Source organism: Mus caroli, chromosome 7 (assembly GCF_900094665.2).
Source record: "Mus caroli chromosome 7, CAROLI_EIJ_v1.1, whole genome shotgun sequence".
In the NCBI taxonomy this organism is placed as follows: domain Eukaryota; kingdom Metazoa; phylum Chordata; class Mammalia; order Rodentia; family Muridae; genus Mus; species Mus caroli.
In genome coordinates this window covers 34,962,802-34,978,867 of record NC_034576.1, presented here as the reverse complement: position 1 = coordinate 34,978,867, position 16,066 = coordinate 34,962,802, and the positions used below count along the sequence as shown (strand labels likewise).

Genomic DNA, 16,066 nt, shown 5'->3' with positions numbered 1-16,066 from the left:
TGTGTGTGTGTGGGGTGGGGGGTTTCCCAGGGAGCCAGAAGAGGGTGTTAGAGTGTCTGGAACTGAAACTACTGACTCACATGGGTGTCGGAGCCTAACTGTGGTGCACCAAGTACTCAATCTCTGAGCCATCTCTCCAGCCGCCCCCACCCCACCCCCGCTTGCTTTCTTCATTCATCAGAGTGATTCCTGAGGGACACCTGTCAGCATTGCCGCTGACGAGATCACAGGAGAGCAGGAAGGCTCTTTATAGGACTTTTATTGTATGTGTATCGGTGTTTTACCCGAATGTATATATGTGCACCATATGCCTGTCTGATGCCACAGAGGCCAGAAGAGAGCATCAGAGCCCCTGGAACTGGAGTTACAGATGGTTGTGAGCTGCCACATGGATTCTGGAACCAAACCTGGGTCTTTTGGAAGAGCAGCCCTTAGCTGTTGAGCCATCTCTGCAGCCCTAAGGTAGGATATCTTTAGTGAAAATAAAGGTTAGTAAGCATCGTCCTTGAAACACCCATCTGAGGGGAAAGGAATGAGGCCCAAAGGTCAAGTACACTCGGGCCTTAAAGCAGACCCTGTTTAACACAAGATCCATGAGAGGAACTCAGCATTTGTGTTAGCAAACTTTACAGCAAGGATTCTGTGCTGGGATCCTTGCCTGCAGCTGGCGAGGGTTCATCGAGATCTGCAGTGGAATGGGGGAAATTCCTTCTCTTTCCTCCATAATTTCCCTCGCCTTTCTATCGTGCTTCACTACAACTCATTGTCTTGCTGCTTGTGACAAGCCAGTACACTATGTCTCTGCATATGGCCCAGGCAAGAGTTGGACTTGTCATCCTCCTGCAGCAGCCTCCTTCCTCAGCAGGACTGCAGGAGCGCAATCTAAGACCTTAACTCTCAGACTTCACTCTTAGGGCGCACCCACTTTCTATGAGAAGCACTACGACCTGACGTTCTTATGACAGTTCTTGCCTTGTGTTACAGACATGAAGCAGCAGCTGAATACTGTTCCCCTCAGGGACACGCGCCTCACACCAGTTACATATTCCACAAATCACTTTAAGAAGGTGGGGGGTGGGGGGGCTATCTAATAAAGCATTCTGAGCAGTGTGTTCTTGGTATTAACAGTCGACAACCAAAAGAGAAAAAGATCTATCAGGGACAGGTAGCTAAAAAAGGCAGGGTGTACGGAGCAATTTTTGTTGGAATTAGATGACAGGCTGTCTTTTCGTAGGTACTGATCTCAGTGGGCCATCCACTACCAAAACTCAGTCTGGTGCACACCTTCCTTTAGTCACAGCACTCAGGAGGCAGAAGCAGAGTTGAGGCCAAATTGGTCCACACGCAGTTTCAGGCCAGCCAGAACTAGAAAGTGAGACCCTGTCTCAAAGAGAGGAAAAAGAGGCTGACAGTTTAAAGATAAGAGGAACATCTAGGACTCAATACTGGAGGTGCAGGTTAAGGAGAATTAACAACAAAGCCCAGAACAGTACTCCGGCGGCGGCGGGGGATGGGCGTGGATGGGTTGGGGGTGTGGGGACTGAGAGGCATGTCTTTGGAGACCCAAAAGTGTCCGCGGATTTTATCACTAAACAACGTCGAAAGTGCATATAGCCGGACATTGGAGGCAGGAGGTAGAGCTGGGAAGGTCCCCCGAGACTGGGTAACATTTCTTCGGGGCACCAGGGACTCCGAACACAGGAACAAGCCAAGCTTAAGACCTGCCTCCGAGCCTACTACCCCCAAAACAGCCCTCTGAGCGGAAGTGTACCTCTTCCTTCCGGTGTGCGCCGCACGAGACGGGGCGGGGCAGCGCGGGAGGCAGGGGCGGGGCCTTGCGTTGACGAACAGCTGCCGGGACCAATGAATGCAGCGGCAGCGGCCCGGCCTCCCCGGCGCGCCCCTTCCCCGGGCTGTAGACGCCCCCCAGGCCCATCCTTGCAGCGCGCCGCACAGAGCCGGGAACAGCTGGGTCCTCCTAGTCTTCACCTCGCTGTAGCCCGTGAAGTGGGCGCGTCCCCAAGGCCTGGGTGCTCGGGGTACTTCCTTGCCAACCCGAGTCGCCCGCGAGGACTGCTGAGGCCGCAGGTCTGTGGCTGGGGGTCGGGCCGCGAGGGGACTGGACGCCCAGTGTCTACGGGGCACGTGGGCGGGGCGTGGGAGGGAGCGTCTCAGAGTGGGAGCGAGTGTCGCGAGGTTCCCCGGGCCGGCTGGCACCTGGTCCTGGCGTGGGCTCGCCAGGTGCGCAGGGGAGTGGTTCCAGGTGCGGGGGAGTGGCACGCGTCCTGGTCAGTAGTCCAGGAATTGCCTTAGGGTCCCTTTGCTAATGTCTGGCAGGGCTTTGAGTCCGGCTGGCCGGAGCAACTTTTTGTTTCCTAGTTGGAGAGGCTGTTGCCATCCAGACGGGAAACGTAATTAGCACCTGGCATGTTTGTTAACTTTCTGCCTTACCAGGCTCAGGGTAGATGTAAGGTGGGCCCCCTGTATAGCCCTAACCCGCCGAGGGCTAGCAGGGAGGGTATAACTCCTCAAGAGGGGACAGGATTCCAGCTGTGGCTGCAAGACTTTGAAAAGATTTCTTCTCCTGCCCCCCCCCACCCCCGTTTCTTGTGCTTTTTGAGCACACTGCATTTGAGTCTGTGTTCAGTCTGAGCATTTTTGAATGAATGAATCTTAACAAAAGCATTGTGTGGTGTTGGCTTCCTCTGTTGTATTTAGCAAGAGCCTTTCCGTTAGATAAACATAGACTTTGGTACCTAGAGTGCAGGTTGGATTAGCTGCCGAAACAATCGCGTCTGGCTACTCCTCATCTTTAATAGATAATTAGTAAAACGCTATTCATTAGTCAGAGGAACCAGGCAAGATGTTCCCGGGGGACTGAAGCCAGCTTACTCACCACCACCACACCCCCGCCTCCCCCTCACAGCTTCCAAACTAGGTAACTGCTCCCGCAGCTACACCCACAGTTGCTCCCCAGAGAGAGCAGCCACCCTGACTGGCACAGCCCCGCACTGTCTTACTGTCTTTGACACCCAGGCATAAAGCTTAGCAGGGATTTTTTTTTTTTTCAAAGAACACAGGTGCTAAAATTCAGGTATCAGAAACATTGTTTCAGTTCTTCAAAATCTGGCTGTCACAAGTTTACTAGGAATCCCTCCCACGTGGTCAGTTCTGTGGGAATAAATCAGACCCACTACTTTCTGTAGGAACTGTAGAGAATAATGTAAAACTGTGTCACGCAATAAATCCCACAGTTAGTGTTACAGAATCGGAGAGGGAAAACATCACAAGGGTGCAGCATCCAAGATGGCTTCCTGGAAGAAGTCCTGGGCATCTTCATGTGGCTCACCTGTATGTATCCTCACCTGTATCCTCACCTGTATCCCTACCTGTATCCCTCCCTCTTGGCAGTGCCTGCTGGAGGAAAGGTGCTTTGTCAATGTGGTTTAGTTAAACATTTGTGTTGTATCTTTAAAGGCTGATTAAGATTTGTTTGGGAGGGTCTGCTGAGCAGGGGACAGCAGGCTAAGACAGGACATTTAAGCACATAAGAGCATAAAAGTGTATTGGGTAAAGTGGGTGCTGACATTTCCGTGGGGCATTCATCTGGATGTTGTTTGTAGGAGTGGTTGGAAGAACAATGCGTATGAGTCTTTGACATCATGATGTACATCCGGCAAAGAAAAGAGACAAAACCCATAGAAGTTTCTGAGGATTTTCCATCACCAAAAGAAGATGTGAAGTTGGAAAAGAAATTGCCATCTGGTAGGTGGTTGGAACTAAAGCAGTATTTTGGATGACTTTTCCTTCTGCGTATTAACATATGTCACGATCTAATAGGGTAAAAAAAAAAAAATTGGTGCGATGTATGAAGGACACTTGTTCCAGCACCCAGAAATTCTGACTGTACTCTGATTATATTGGCTTTTCAGCTGTAATCAGTAAAACGGCTTTGGTGAGAAGAAATCCTTGGTAAGTTATGTGTTGATTAAATTACAGTGGCAGTGTCATTAGGTCCTTTAGAGGGATGCTCTGCCTGCCCTAGCCAACTGTCTCTTTCCACGGGTACCTTGTCTGGTGTGCCCTGCGCGTGTGTGCTGCCCCTTCCAGGTACCCTCATCTTGGCTTAGTCTCATTTCACTAAAGCCTTTGAAAAAGAGATTTAACATTTTGTATTCAGGCAAATTCTTGAAGTTACCTCTTTTTCTTTATTTAGGCAGTGGGTAGGAAGGGAAGGAAAAAAAGAACTTGGTGAATTGTTTATATAATGTTGAGCAGTTGCTAGGTAATTAAATGTGGCCAAATTTCTTTTAGTGAGCATAAAGAGCTCCACACCCATCAGCCATTTTCTGTATGGGACATAATTAATCCTTTGTAGGCCAGTGAATTCTTAGCAGCCAGAGCTAGTAGGTAGCAGAGAAAGCTGTTTAATAAGATAAAAGGTCTCTCAGTTGGAAAGCTAGGCCATTTGGCCAAGCTGATGAAAGGCATATTAGGTAATTTGGAGTAGTTTCTGATGCTGTGTAGTTAAAATCTATGTTAGATTGTGTCTTTTTTTTTAATTACATGTATTTATTAGCCTTGAATATGTGGTGGCTGAACAGGGCGTGCATGTGAGCGTGTGAGGACAACTAGCAGGAGACTGTTCTCTCTTCCCACCTTGTGGGTTAAAGACATTCAGCTCGGGTCATCAGGCTGGGCAGCCAGCATCCCCACTCACTGGCTGCCTCGCCAGCCCCTGGCTTGGTCCTTGTTTCTGAAGATGGATTTGTGTATTTTCACGTGTATGAGTGTTCTGCCTGCACATGCACTACATGTGTGTCTGGCGTCCCTTGAGGTCAGAAGTGGGTATTGGCTTCCCTAGAACTGGAGTTACAGTTGGTTCTGAGCCACCATGTGGGTGATAGGAACTGAACCCGGGTCCTCTGCAAGAGCAGTGAATGTTCTTAACTCCTGAGCCATTCATTGTTCCAGCCCCCATTTTGTTTTATTTTTTTAATTTAAAAAACAAACAAAAAAGAACAACCAACCACTTTGAAGATGGCTCATTTTATGAAATCATATCAGAAAAAAAAAAAGCAACCTTGAAAATAAAAGACAATTTTAAAAAGAAGGAAAACCTGCTTCGGCCAACTTGCTCATCCAGGGAGTAGATGACGGTATTCATCTTGCTGCGTGAATGTTTCATTTGCACGTGGCTACCCTCAAGCAGCCTTATAAAGCGAAGCAAGAGCCATGCGCTGCTCTGGAGTGCGCTGTTCTTCCACGTCCTGAGCCCTTCATAAGTACACCAACTGCGTGTGCCTGGCTGTCAGGAAGAGGAAGGACCCCTCAGAGGTCAGAAAGGGGCATCAGGTTCCCTGGAGCTGGGGTTACAGTTTAAGTCACTATGTTAGATACTGAGAATGGAACCTGTGTCCTCTGTAACTGCAGTAAGTGCTCTTAATTCATGAACCATTTCTCCAGTCCCCTAGATGTTTGATTATTTAAATCCAGTCCTGTATTAGTTAGGGTTTCCATTGCTGGGATGAAATACTGTGAGCCAAAAGTGACTTTGGAGAAGAAAAGCTTTATTCAACTTACACTTCCACATTGCTGTTTATCACCAGAGGAAGTCAGGGCAGGAACTCACACAGGGCAGGAACTCAAATGGGGCAGGAACCTGGAGGCAGGAGCTGATGTGGAGGCTGTGGAGGGGCGCTGCTTACTGGCCTGTTCCTCGTGGCTCACTCAGCCTGCTTTCTTACAGCACCCAGGACCACACTTGCATAGCCCACAGGCAGGCAGTGACTAGGAAAATCCACTACAGCCTTGCCTGCAGCCCACCTTAGGGAGGCAATGTCTCAACTGAAGTTTCCCAGCTTCTCAGCAGAGTCTAGCTTGTGTCAAGTTGACATAAATACAAACCAGCACATTTCCAAAGCAGTCCTAAGCTCCAGTTACATATATCCCTCTGCCGTTGTGGGTCATGCCTGGCAGGTGCGCTACCACTGAGCCGCACCTCCAGCTCATGTATTAGCCATTTTAAGTTCCATATTTGCCAAGAATTTTGAAAATAACAGCTCATTCTTTTTCCAGTGGTGGGGAATTTGAGTGGATTTTAACAGTTTTCTTCTGTTGGCTACAGTTATTGGCCATTTGTCTCCTTTCGCTCATTGGTGGTTTGTATTCTTACTCTCTTCCTTACTAGAATATTCATCCTTTCTGACATCCTTAAACCTCCTACCTTTGTATTTTTCTAGTGTGCATGTCTTCTGATTTATGCTGTATCGTTTCTGTAACTTTTATTTTTAATTACGCGTCTGTGTGTGTCAGTGTGTAGGTTGTACAAATGAGCACAGGACAGATGAGGGCACCACCGGCTTCCCTACACCTGGAGTCACAGGTGGTTGTGAGCTGCCTGAAGCCAGTGCTGGGAACCAAACCCCGGTCACTGCAGGAACAGCCAGTGAGATTAACAGTGGAGCTGTCTTTAAGTTCTTAATTTCGTGTTTCATGTGTTTCTCTTTTCTAAAAGGTTGTGCCTCTGGAAGGTTCTGGAAGATCCTGTCGTCCGCGGTTGGCGGAACTGTGGCTCTTTGCATTGGACTTCTTACATCTGTTTACCTGGCCACCCTGCATGAGAACGATTTGTGGTTCTCCAATATTAAGGTATGGGGCATCTCGGACCGTTGTGTGATCTACTCATTTGTTTCCCCGGTAGCTGACCATGTAGATGAGTGACCGAGACCACACAGTTGAACCATGAGGACCAACCCAGTCTCTCATCCTGGCATGGGAGTACGTATCTGTAATCCTGGGACTCAGGAGGTGGAAATAGGAAGATCAGACATTCAGAGGCCTGGCTGGGTTACATGAGACCTTGTCCCCTCAAAGAAAAAAAGGATCCAGGATCTTGAAAGAGTTTGACTCTAGAGTAAAGACTTACATATTCATCATGTAAAAATAGCATCAGGATTTGTCTAATCAAATGAGGGTCTCACTGGCTATGATTGTGTCTGGATTCCCCAAGCCCTTGAGAGACAGAGGCAGAAGGGTTGTGAATTGAATTTGAGGCTAGCCTGGGCTACTTAGTAAGACCCTGTGTGAAAAACATAAAAAGCAAAGTGAAGATTTGAGTCCAGCTCTCTAGCACCCATGTAAAGAGCCAGGCAGGGTGGTGTGTTCTGACACTCCTAGGTCGCAGGGAGAGACCCCGCCTCCTAAAACTCCAGATGGACAGCTTCTGAAGGATGACACTCGGGGTTGACCCTCGGCCCCCGCTCACTTGCACATACGTGTGCCTGTGTATCCCCTATCACCCTGTACTCAAGCAGAAAGAAGAAAGAGAAAGGAAGAAAGACAGTTGAATTGTGTCCTTTTTAATCAGTTTAGTTGTGCTGTTGTCATTTTGGACTGTCGGTATTTATGGGAATGTGAGTTCTGAAGCTGGTGTAGTGGTTGTGAGTCCTGCTCTCCAGTGCAGTGCAGTGGGGTATGATGGAGTAGGCATGAGGGCTGTCAGTGCAGTGCAGTGGGGTATGATGGAGTAGGCATGCGGGCTATTTTGTTACTTTTCGTTTTGATTGCATATACCTGTGTATAAACTGGGCTGAGGTAGAAAGTTTATTTCTTAGATTTATATTTTTCTGTCTGTTGGTTGCAGTAGGCATAAAGAAAAGCAGAGACTGTCGGAGCCCGCCTCCCCATCTGGAGCTTCAGACCTTGTTGTTACTGTGTGTGGATGGCGTTGAGTGGAAAAGTCATTATTTGTTTAGAGTAGGGGTCCACGCCGACTCTTGGGACATTTTGTTTTCTTTCTGTCTTTCTCAGAACTTCTAGAACTTCCTGGCATAGTTTCAGGGCTGGTCTGTGACTTCATGGAATGAAACATGCACGTTGCCAGGGTTTTTTGAGCCTTCCCATTTTCCTTAAGGTTTGTCTTATTATTTATATACAGTGTGCACATAGCTCTGGCCTGGGAGAGACCAGCGAAGAGCATCAGACTCCCTGGAGCTAGAGCTGGTGGTGCTGGGAACTGAACCCTGGTCCCCTGGCAGAGCAGCAAGTGCACTCAACTGCTGAGCCATCTCTCCAGCCTGGGGTGATGCTCCCTTAGGAACATTAAGATCTTTATTTTGAATAAAGACTAAAATACCTCTGTGGGACTATGTAGCCAAAGGTAAACGCTAGTAGCAGTGTGGTAGGAAGACGTGTTGAAAGAAATCATGGAACGAATTACTATTAATTCATTGAATCCAGCTCTCTAAAGTTTATGAGTGGCCTTGCTCACATCCTTAGAAAGCCGTACACCATCGAGATGCTTGGACACCCTTGACTTTCCCTGGGTCAGAGTAGTCACTGTGCTGCTTTTAAGCCAGTCTGGGTCGAGCGCCCGTTTTGTGAGTCACACTGAACTAAATTCTGTGGAGAACGCGGAAGGAGTAACCAGGGCTGGAGCTCGTCTAGCATACTAAGCGGGGTAAATGTGGGCTAGACACCCACCTTGTCAAGCAGACACTGTGCCTCATGGTAAGATGGGACCCTACCTCCATGTGATACTCGAGGAGGATACAGGCAAGGCTCCAGATAGTGGCACTTATCCTGAACACGTACGTGTCCAGGCCAGGAGGCAGGAGACTTGGGTGTGGTAGTGTGGCAGCAGCAGGACAGCATGGCTGGAGAACAGATAGGGACAGTGTAGCCTGAGAGTGGAAACAGCTGGCAGTGGAGCACCTGTGCTCCCAAGAGAAAATGGACTGGAGCAGTGTCTCAGGCCGTGGCATGCGTGGAGAATGGATTGAGGCGGGCCGGGTAAAGCCAGAGCCCACCGCTGAGTAATCCTGTTCAGCGGATTCCATGAGACCTAGATATCCAATTAGGGTGCTCAGTAAGCGATTATCTTCCTGCCTGGGAATCCAGCATCGGCGTCACGGAACTTAACTTTGATGAGGGGGACAGAAGCAGGAAGAACAGTCAAAGCAGAGGAGGAGTGACCGGGGGCCTGCTTAGAGTCGGGGGGTGGGGGGGAAGCTGAGCCTCAAGGGTGAGACTTGGAAACAGGACTTGCTTGATAAAGAGGAGGAGGAGCAGGGAAGCAGGGAAGCAGCTCCAAAGTGGGAGCGAAGCTGGCAAGCCCAGAGCCGGGCAGGTGGTGCATGGGGCCAGGATTCTGTGAGCACAGGCACGGTGGAAGGGAGTATAAAAGAGTGAGCATGGCTGGAGTGTGGCTCACATTGCCCTGAGTGACACATGCTGCTGTGGAGGAGGTTACAGGAACTTCTGTGCCACAGTCCAAAAGAATCATAAATCAATGCATTTTTCAAAATGCTTTGGTGGGGACGCCGAGTAGGTGGGTGTGCTGTTGATTTTTTGACAACTTGAAGCCAGCGCAAGTTTTTCTGGGAAGAAGAAACCTCACCTGAGAAAAATGCCGCCATCACACTGGACTGTAATCGGTTAATGATTGACGTGGGAGGGTTCAGTCCATTGGGGCAGTGCCATCTCTGGGCAGGCTGAGCAAGCCATTAAGCAGCACCCTCCATGGCCTTAGCCTTCATTCCTTCCCTGAGTTTCCACCCTGACTCCCTTCATGAGGGACTGGATGTAGAAAGCAAATAAACGGTTGCCTGTCGGAGTTGCTTTAGTCAAGGTGCTTCATCTCAGCAGGAGAATGCAAACTAGGACATTGAGTGAGGTGGGGGGTAAGAAGTGGCTCTCACTTCTCCCTTGCTGTGGGTGTTACATGCTATCCAGGTGACATTCATTTGAATTCTGAGAGAAGCTAGTTGTTACCTAAGTGAGTACACACCAAAGGTTACACCCACTAGATGGGTCTCCTAGGTCAGTAGAGAGGCTGGGGACAAATGGTTTCTGAGACCAAAGATGGCTGTGGGTCTGCAGCCATTCATATAGATGTGCCGCCTTTGGGGAACTTGAGTTTGCACTCCCTTTGTGTAGGGGTTCAGATCTTGGCAGGAGGTGGAGAGAAGAAGGTGTAGTCAGAGTTTTCTAGGAAGTTGACCTGGAAGGACCTTTTTTTTTTTTTTTTTTTTTTTTTTTTTTTTTTTTTTTTTTTTTTTTTTTTTTTTTTTTTTTTTTTAATGGAAGGTGACATTTTTATGTTAATCAGGGCAGAAAGATCAGTGACAACCTGATACTTTCTGTGAGCAGCTTGGTGGCTGGCTGGATACATCAGCCATTCTCTGTAACAATGCCGTTTGCAGTTCTCCAGGGCACAGTTCCTTCTTGCCACCAGTGAGGCCAAACCTCCCAGGTTGAGAACTAGTTCTGGCCAAAACAGCTATGGCTGCGGACTCTAGTTGCAGCTAGACACAGTAGCACACGCCTTTATTCCTAGTACTTAGGAGGCAGAGGCAGGCTGGCCTCTGAATTCCAAGCTAGCCACGGTGACACAGAGAGACCTGGTCTACAAAACAAAGAAACCAAAAAGCCAAACTCCAGTCTCAAGTTGAGGGATTCCCAGGTGACTCTCACTTCTGAGCAGCTGGCTGTAAATCCTGAGGAGCCCTAGCCATTCAGGATGAGCAGTTGGCTAGGTCGAATCCTAGAACTCCGGGACGTGCTGGACTGGAAGGTGGAACAAAGATACAGGCTAGAACCAGCTGAAAGGAGAGATGCAGAGTGGTCCAGAGCATTCAAAACCCAAGCATCTGTTGCCCTTCCTTGTGAGCTCAGGTGGAAGTGCTGTCCTGGCATGGCAGTGTGGCCGTGTGAGGTTTGATGCCAGCAGGGGCAGCTCATCCAAGCTCTGAATAAACAAGTGTTTGCCTTAGGGTTACTATTGCTGGGATGAAACACCTGAGGAAAAGCAACTTGGGGCAGAAAGGGTCAATCTCACCTTACGCTTCCATGTCACGGCGCATCCTTAAGGGAAGCCAGGCCAGGGTCCTGGAGGTAGGAACCCAGGCAGTCAGTGTCCATGGAGGGATGAGTGCTGGCTACTGTCGTACTCTCCAGGGCTTGTTTACTCTCCTTGCTTTTATTTGCCCAGGGGTGGCACTGCTCAGTGAGTTGAGCCCTCCCACACTGATCAAGAAAATGTACCAGGCTTTCCCATAGGCCAGTCTGATGAGTTCCTAGTTGAGGTTCTACTAGACTCTAGCTGGTGTCAAGTCAACATAAAAACTAGCTGGCGTGAGACTCAGTCACTGGCCACGGGCTGAACATAGTTTGCAGCCTAGAGAGGTCAGAGTAATATGATACCGCGTGGCTCAAAGCACTAACCTTCTAGTTACTGGCAAGGCTTACTGACATTCTGAGTCATCTTTGCAGAAATGAGAGGCCCTTTCTGAGTCACCAGCCTCGAGCTGTCTTTTGGGGTCACTTAGGAACAGAGGACTGAGAACAGCCGGGTTCTTGATTTCTGGGGCCTAGAAGTTATTTTCAAGGACAAGGTTTCACTGTGTAGCCCAGGCTGGCTCTGAACTCATGGTTCTCTTGCCGCCACAATCCCCCCTCTCCCCAGCTGACTTTTGATACTGAAGGCTCTTTCAAAGTAGTCGTGCTAAAGATAGGGAGTTGAGGAAGCTGGATTTGTGGCTCCAAAGGCAGGCACTCCATCTGTGTTGGAAAACGGACATTTTCCTATTACCAGCTTGTAGCTGTGTGGGTGAGATTGTTTCAGAAGTGTGTAGAGTGGGAAAGGAGGAGAAGCCTGGGCCGTCTTTCTGTGCCTCCGATTCCATCTGGGAAGCCACACACTGGCATATTCTCTAACAGGTTTCTTCCACCCACCACCCCCTGTCCCGTGGAGGCTACAACCGAGCTCAGAGGCTCACTGACTGCTCTCGCAATCTCGCTCTTCTTTTCGAGACAGGGTCTCACTGTGTAGCTCTGGCAGGCCTGGAACTCACTCTGTAGACCAGACTGGCCTCAAACTCAAAAATCTGCCTGCCTTTGCCTCCTGAGTGCTGAGATTAAAGGTGTGGGCCATTGCTCCTGGCACGAAGCTTATTTTTTTTTTTTTAGTGAAAATACTCAGATTTTTGAGTTCTTGGAATTGTTAATTATTCAAAGACTACAGATTCTTTGTAAGATCGACAGCTTGTACATTGGGTTTCTGTTTTCCAAATGATTTGCTGGTTACGTTTTACTTGATATTAAGATGATATCTCACTTGGTAGTCCAGGCTAGCCTCCAAGTATTGATCCTCAACTGTCTGCTTTGAATGCTGGGATTCCAGGTATGTGCCACCATGCCCCTCCTCAGTAGGGTGTGTGTGTGTGTGTTTGTGTGTGTGTGGTGTGTGTGTGTGTAGTGTGTGTGGTGTGTTTGTTTCCTTTGAAACACAGTCTCAGTGCCCAACCCTGGGTGGCTTGATGCTACAGTCCAGGTGAGAAAGTTGCAGACCACCACACACAGAAGGCCAAGTTGGAGTCCTTTATTAGCTGGCAGCCAAGAGGGGGTCTCTTGCCCAAAGCTCAGGGACAGAGCTTTTCTAAAGGCAAACACCGCAGTGACATTGCTGTCAGGTGTGGGTCAGGGGAACCCGGCAGCATTTATTTTGGCAGAACACATCAGTTGTGTTGTTTTACACATCGGGCTGTGGTCAGGGTCATGGAAAATCCCAACGTGTTACCCCAGAATGCACGATCATTCGGGCGTGCTTAGGGCTCAGCAGTGCCTGAGGCATCCAAGATTGGAGTCAGGGTAAGCTCAGGACAGAATGCCGTCACCTCAGTCACCTCATTGGAACGCTGAGCATAACCCAGGCTTACCTTGAATGTGCGACAGCGTGCTTCAGAGCGGTCTCGGGAATGTCTTTGCAGTGTTAGGATTTGAACAGAAGGAACCTTGAAACACCAACGTGAAGACTGAAGCAGTATAGAAAGTCTGCCTCTGTACCCTCTCCTGGCCTTGCTTATGGTTAGAGTCTATGTGCTCCTGTCCAGCCACTGTAGTTTATTTTCCTTGTCGTGAAGCTTCAGATGTTACAGGTTTAAAAACACATCCTGTGTTGAGTGTCTGTAGTGCACTGGTACTTTGTTTCTTTCCTTTTTTTCCTTCCTAAACACCTTGGCTTTAAATTGGCCTTTAAATGTAGCATGCTTTTTCTACTGTCCTTGATCATAATCAAAACAAGCCAAAAGGGCACAGTGCCCCACTGCCCTTAAAGCCCAGCGCATTACTGGGGCTAAGTAAATCAGCTTGTGTTTGAAGCAGGGTGAACCCGTGGGGTTTCAGGAAGGAAAGGGGGATGGACAGGTGGCTGCTGAGAGGATCTGTCCAGAGCTGGGTTGGAAGAAGCAGCTTAGCTTGGCTGAGGGGACATTGTTAGTCCTGGCAGGTGGGGCACAGGCAGTGCAGTTTAATGTTAGCTGTCAGCAGAGGAAGGCTACGTTGCCATTATGCTGCTATTTATTGAGCATTTATTATGTTTTATTTGTTGTTGTTATGCACGCTGTACTGTGATGGTGAAACAGGCTTTGAGATGAAACAGTGCTTAAGACTCACTACTGCCCATTGGTGGCCTCTTTTTCCATTAATTGTCACTAGAAACAGAGAAGGGCACAACAATTGGTAATCTAACCTCAAATAATCATGTAAACATACATACAAACATCCACACATTATGTTGATAGAAGAGGTTGTACTTATGTTTAGGAGTACACATACACGCTCGTGCACGCGCGTGCACACACACACACACACACACACTTTGGTTTTTGGCAGGGTCTCACTGTAGTTCCGGCTGGCCTAGAAGTTTAGTTCAGACTGTCCTTGAACTCACAGAGATCCACTTGTCTCTGCCTCCTGAGTGCTAGGATCAAAGGCATGCGCCACCACACCCAGCTTCTGTACACATTACTTTTATCAAATGTTTTTAGAGCTGGCTGGACTCAGGATGCTGAGGCAGAGCATCACTGAGTAAGTGGGCAACTTATCAAGACCCTGTCTAAATTCTAAATGTAAACAAAGTAAAAATAGGCCAGAGAGGTAGTTCAGGGGTAGAGTATTGCTTAGACCCTGGGTTCAGTCTCCAGGCACACACACACACACACACACACACACACACACACAGAGAGAGAGAGAGAGAGAGAGAGAGAGCGAGCATGATAAGGGGGAAAACAGTTGAGTGCTAAAGGTGAAAGTGTGGTTTAGTGGCAGAGCATTTGACTCATCTGTGCATGCCTGGGTTTCATTTCCCTTCAACTTTTCATCCTGCATGCATATGTATTTTTCCTAGCAAACCCAATGTCCTACGCTTAATTCACCATATCTGACATTGTATCACATGCTTCTCACACAGACGGTTACACCCCTTTACCAAGCTTGGATTTATTAGGTAAAAAAAACGTATGCCTATAGAATTGAGCAGACGTGACGTGAGTATATTGTTTACTTCACTCTTTGACTGTGCCCCAATTTTGGAGTGTTGGGTTGTTTCTAATTGTGTCATTAAATTCCCAAAATTACTTACTTAACTTCTCACTTTAAAGTGGCAGTAAAAACATGTCACTTGCTCCTCATCTTGAAATTGTGTCAGAACAATTAAGGAAATGGAGAGAGCTGGATTCTCTTTCCTGCCCTCCCTCCAGTTCTTCCTTATAAGGCTTGCACGTAGAAAGCATCCTCTACCACACTGTGCCCAGACTCTCTGTCTCAGGAACCTAGGAAGATCGTTAGCCAGACTCCAGGCAAATCCTGTGAAGGCCAGGGAGTGTAAAACGTGCTGAGCAGAGTCTCTCCAGCTCAGCCTTCAGGAGAAGCTCCTGAGGGTAGTCAGGCTTGATGTGCAGGCATGCCCTGAGAGGCAAAGCCACCCATGTCCTAATGGGGACTGTGGGAATGGGCACAAAGAGCCACAGAGCAGTCTTCCTGAAGGTGCTTCTGTGACAGAAGGGAGCTAGGCAGCGTGAAAGGAGTCCTACGGGGTTGACCGTATTTGTAGGATGCCGGGTGTGGTAGCACAGTTTGAATAACCCTATCATTGCCAATCACTGTTCAGTAAACTGAGGAGAAAACTAAAGACGTCATTCTTAGAGTCTCACCATATACCCTGGCTGGCCTGAGATTCGTTATGTAGACCACGGACCTTGACCTTCTCTCTGCCTATGCCTCTGCTTCCTGAGTGCTGGGATTAAAGGCATGCACCACCAGGGCGGGCTAAGAAGTCACTTTTGAAAACAACCTCTATCTTAAAGCAGCTTTTGCTGATTGTGTCTTCCACCTCTACCCCCAAAGCCTTTTTGGAAGGAACTGTTCAAGAAAGAATTAGTCAGTCATACTCAGAATGACTAATTACCCAAAAGGAGCTAGCAGAAGGTTGTGAAATGATACCAGAAGAGAAAAGGGAAGAAGAAACCAGAAAACGTTATAGCAAACACATCAGAATTGAACAAATACCTCAGGAATAGCCAGGCACAGTGGTACAGGCCTTTAGCCCTAGCACTCAGGAGGCTAAGGCAGGAGGAGAGTAGAGTTTAAGGCCAGCCTCAACTACACAGTGAAACTTTGCCTCTGAAATAAACTATTTGCTAGTTTGAAAGATAGATTCAAAACAGAGCCATATATATACATACATACATATATATGTATATGTATATATATATGTGTTTGTGAATAAGAATGTTTGCCTGACTGTATGTGTGTGTACCACCTGCATGCAGTGTCTTCAGAGGCCAGAAGGGGGCACCAGATCCCCTAGAACTGGATTTACTGGAGGTTGTGAGCCATCATGTAGGCACAGATCCTCGGTAAGAGCAGCAAGCACTCTTACTTATTGAACCATCTCTCTATCCAACATCTGTACTTTTTATAAAGAGGTAAGGGCCATAAAGGGAAAGGATACATGAGAATCCTACAGAATCTAGAAAAGAGAAAATAGGACCAAACCAGAGTCAGCACCCTGCGGATGGGACTGAGAAAAGCACAGGAGGAGGAGGAGGAGGAGGAGGAGGAGGAGGAGTTGTTTGATAGGCTTGTAAATGGATACAGTTGAGGGAAATTAATCAAAGGTTGGCAGGGAGCCAGGAAAGACAAAGGCCAGCAAACATGTAACACTGGGAGTCAGGGAAGACAAAGACCAGCAAACATGTAACACTGGGAGCCAGGGAAGACAAAG

At 48.1% G+C, this 16,066-nt stretch overlaps 1 protein-coding gene across 2 annotated transcripts in view; it reads left to right on the top strand.

Annotated features, from left to right (window-relative positions):
- Positions 1–1,888: 1,888 nt before the first annotated feature.
- Positions 1,889–16,066, top strand: part of Dpy19l3 (dpy-19 like C-mannosyltransferase 3) — a 66,330-nt gene continuing 52,152 nt past the window's right edge. Inside the window, exons 1-3 of one of the 2 annotated variants that reach the window (XM_021168101.1) lie at positions 1,889–2,088; positions 3,624–3,765; positions 6,518–6,651. In XM_021168101.1, coding sequence (XP_021023760.1) covers positions 3,663–3,765; positions 6,518–6,651 — 237 coding nt within the window. In that variant the 5' untranslated portion in view covers positions 1,889–2,088; positions 3,624–3,662. Of the gene's footprint in view, positions 2,089–3,122; positions 3,352–3,623; positions 3,766–6,517; positions 6,652–16,066 lie in introns of those variants that run through there. The other variant, XM_029479874.1, reaches the window with a different exon arrangement.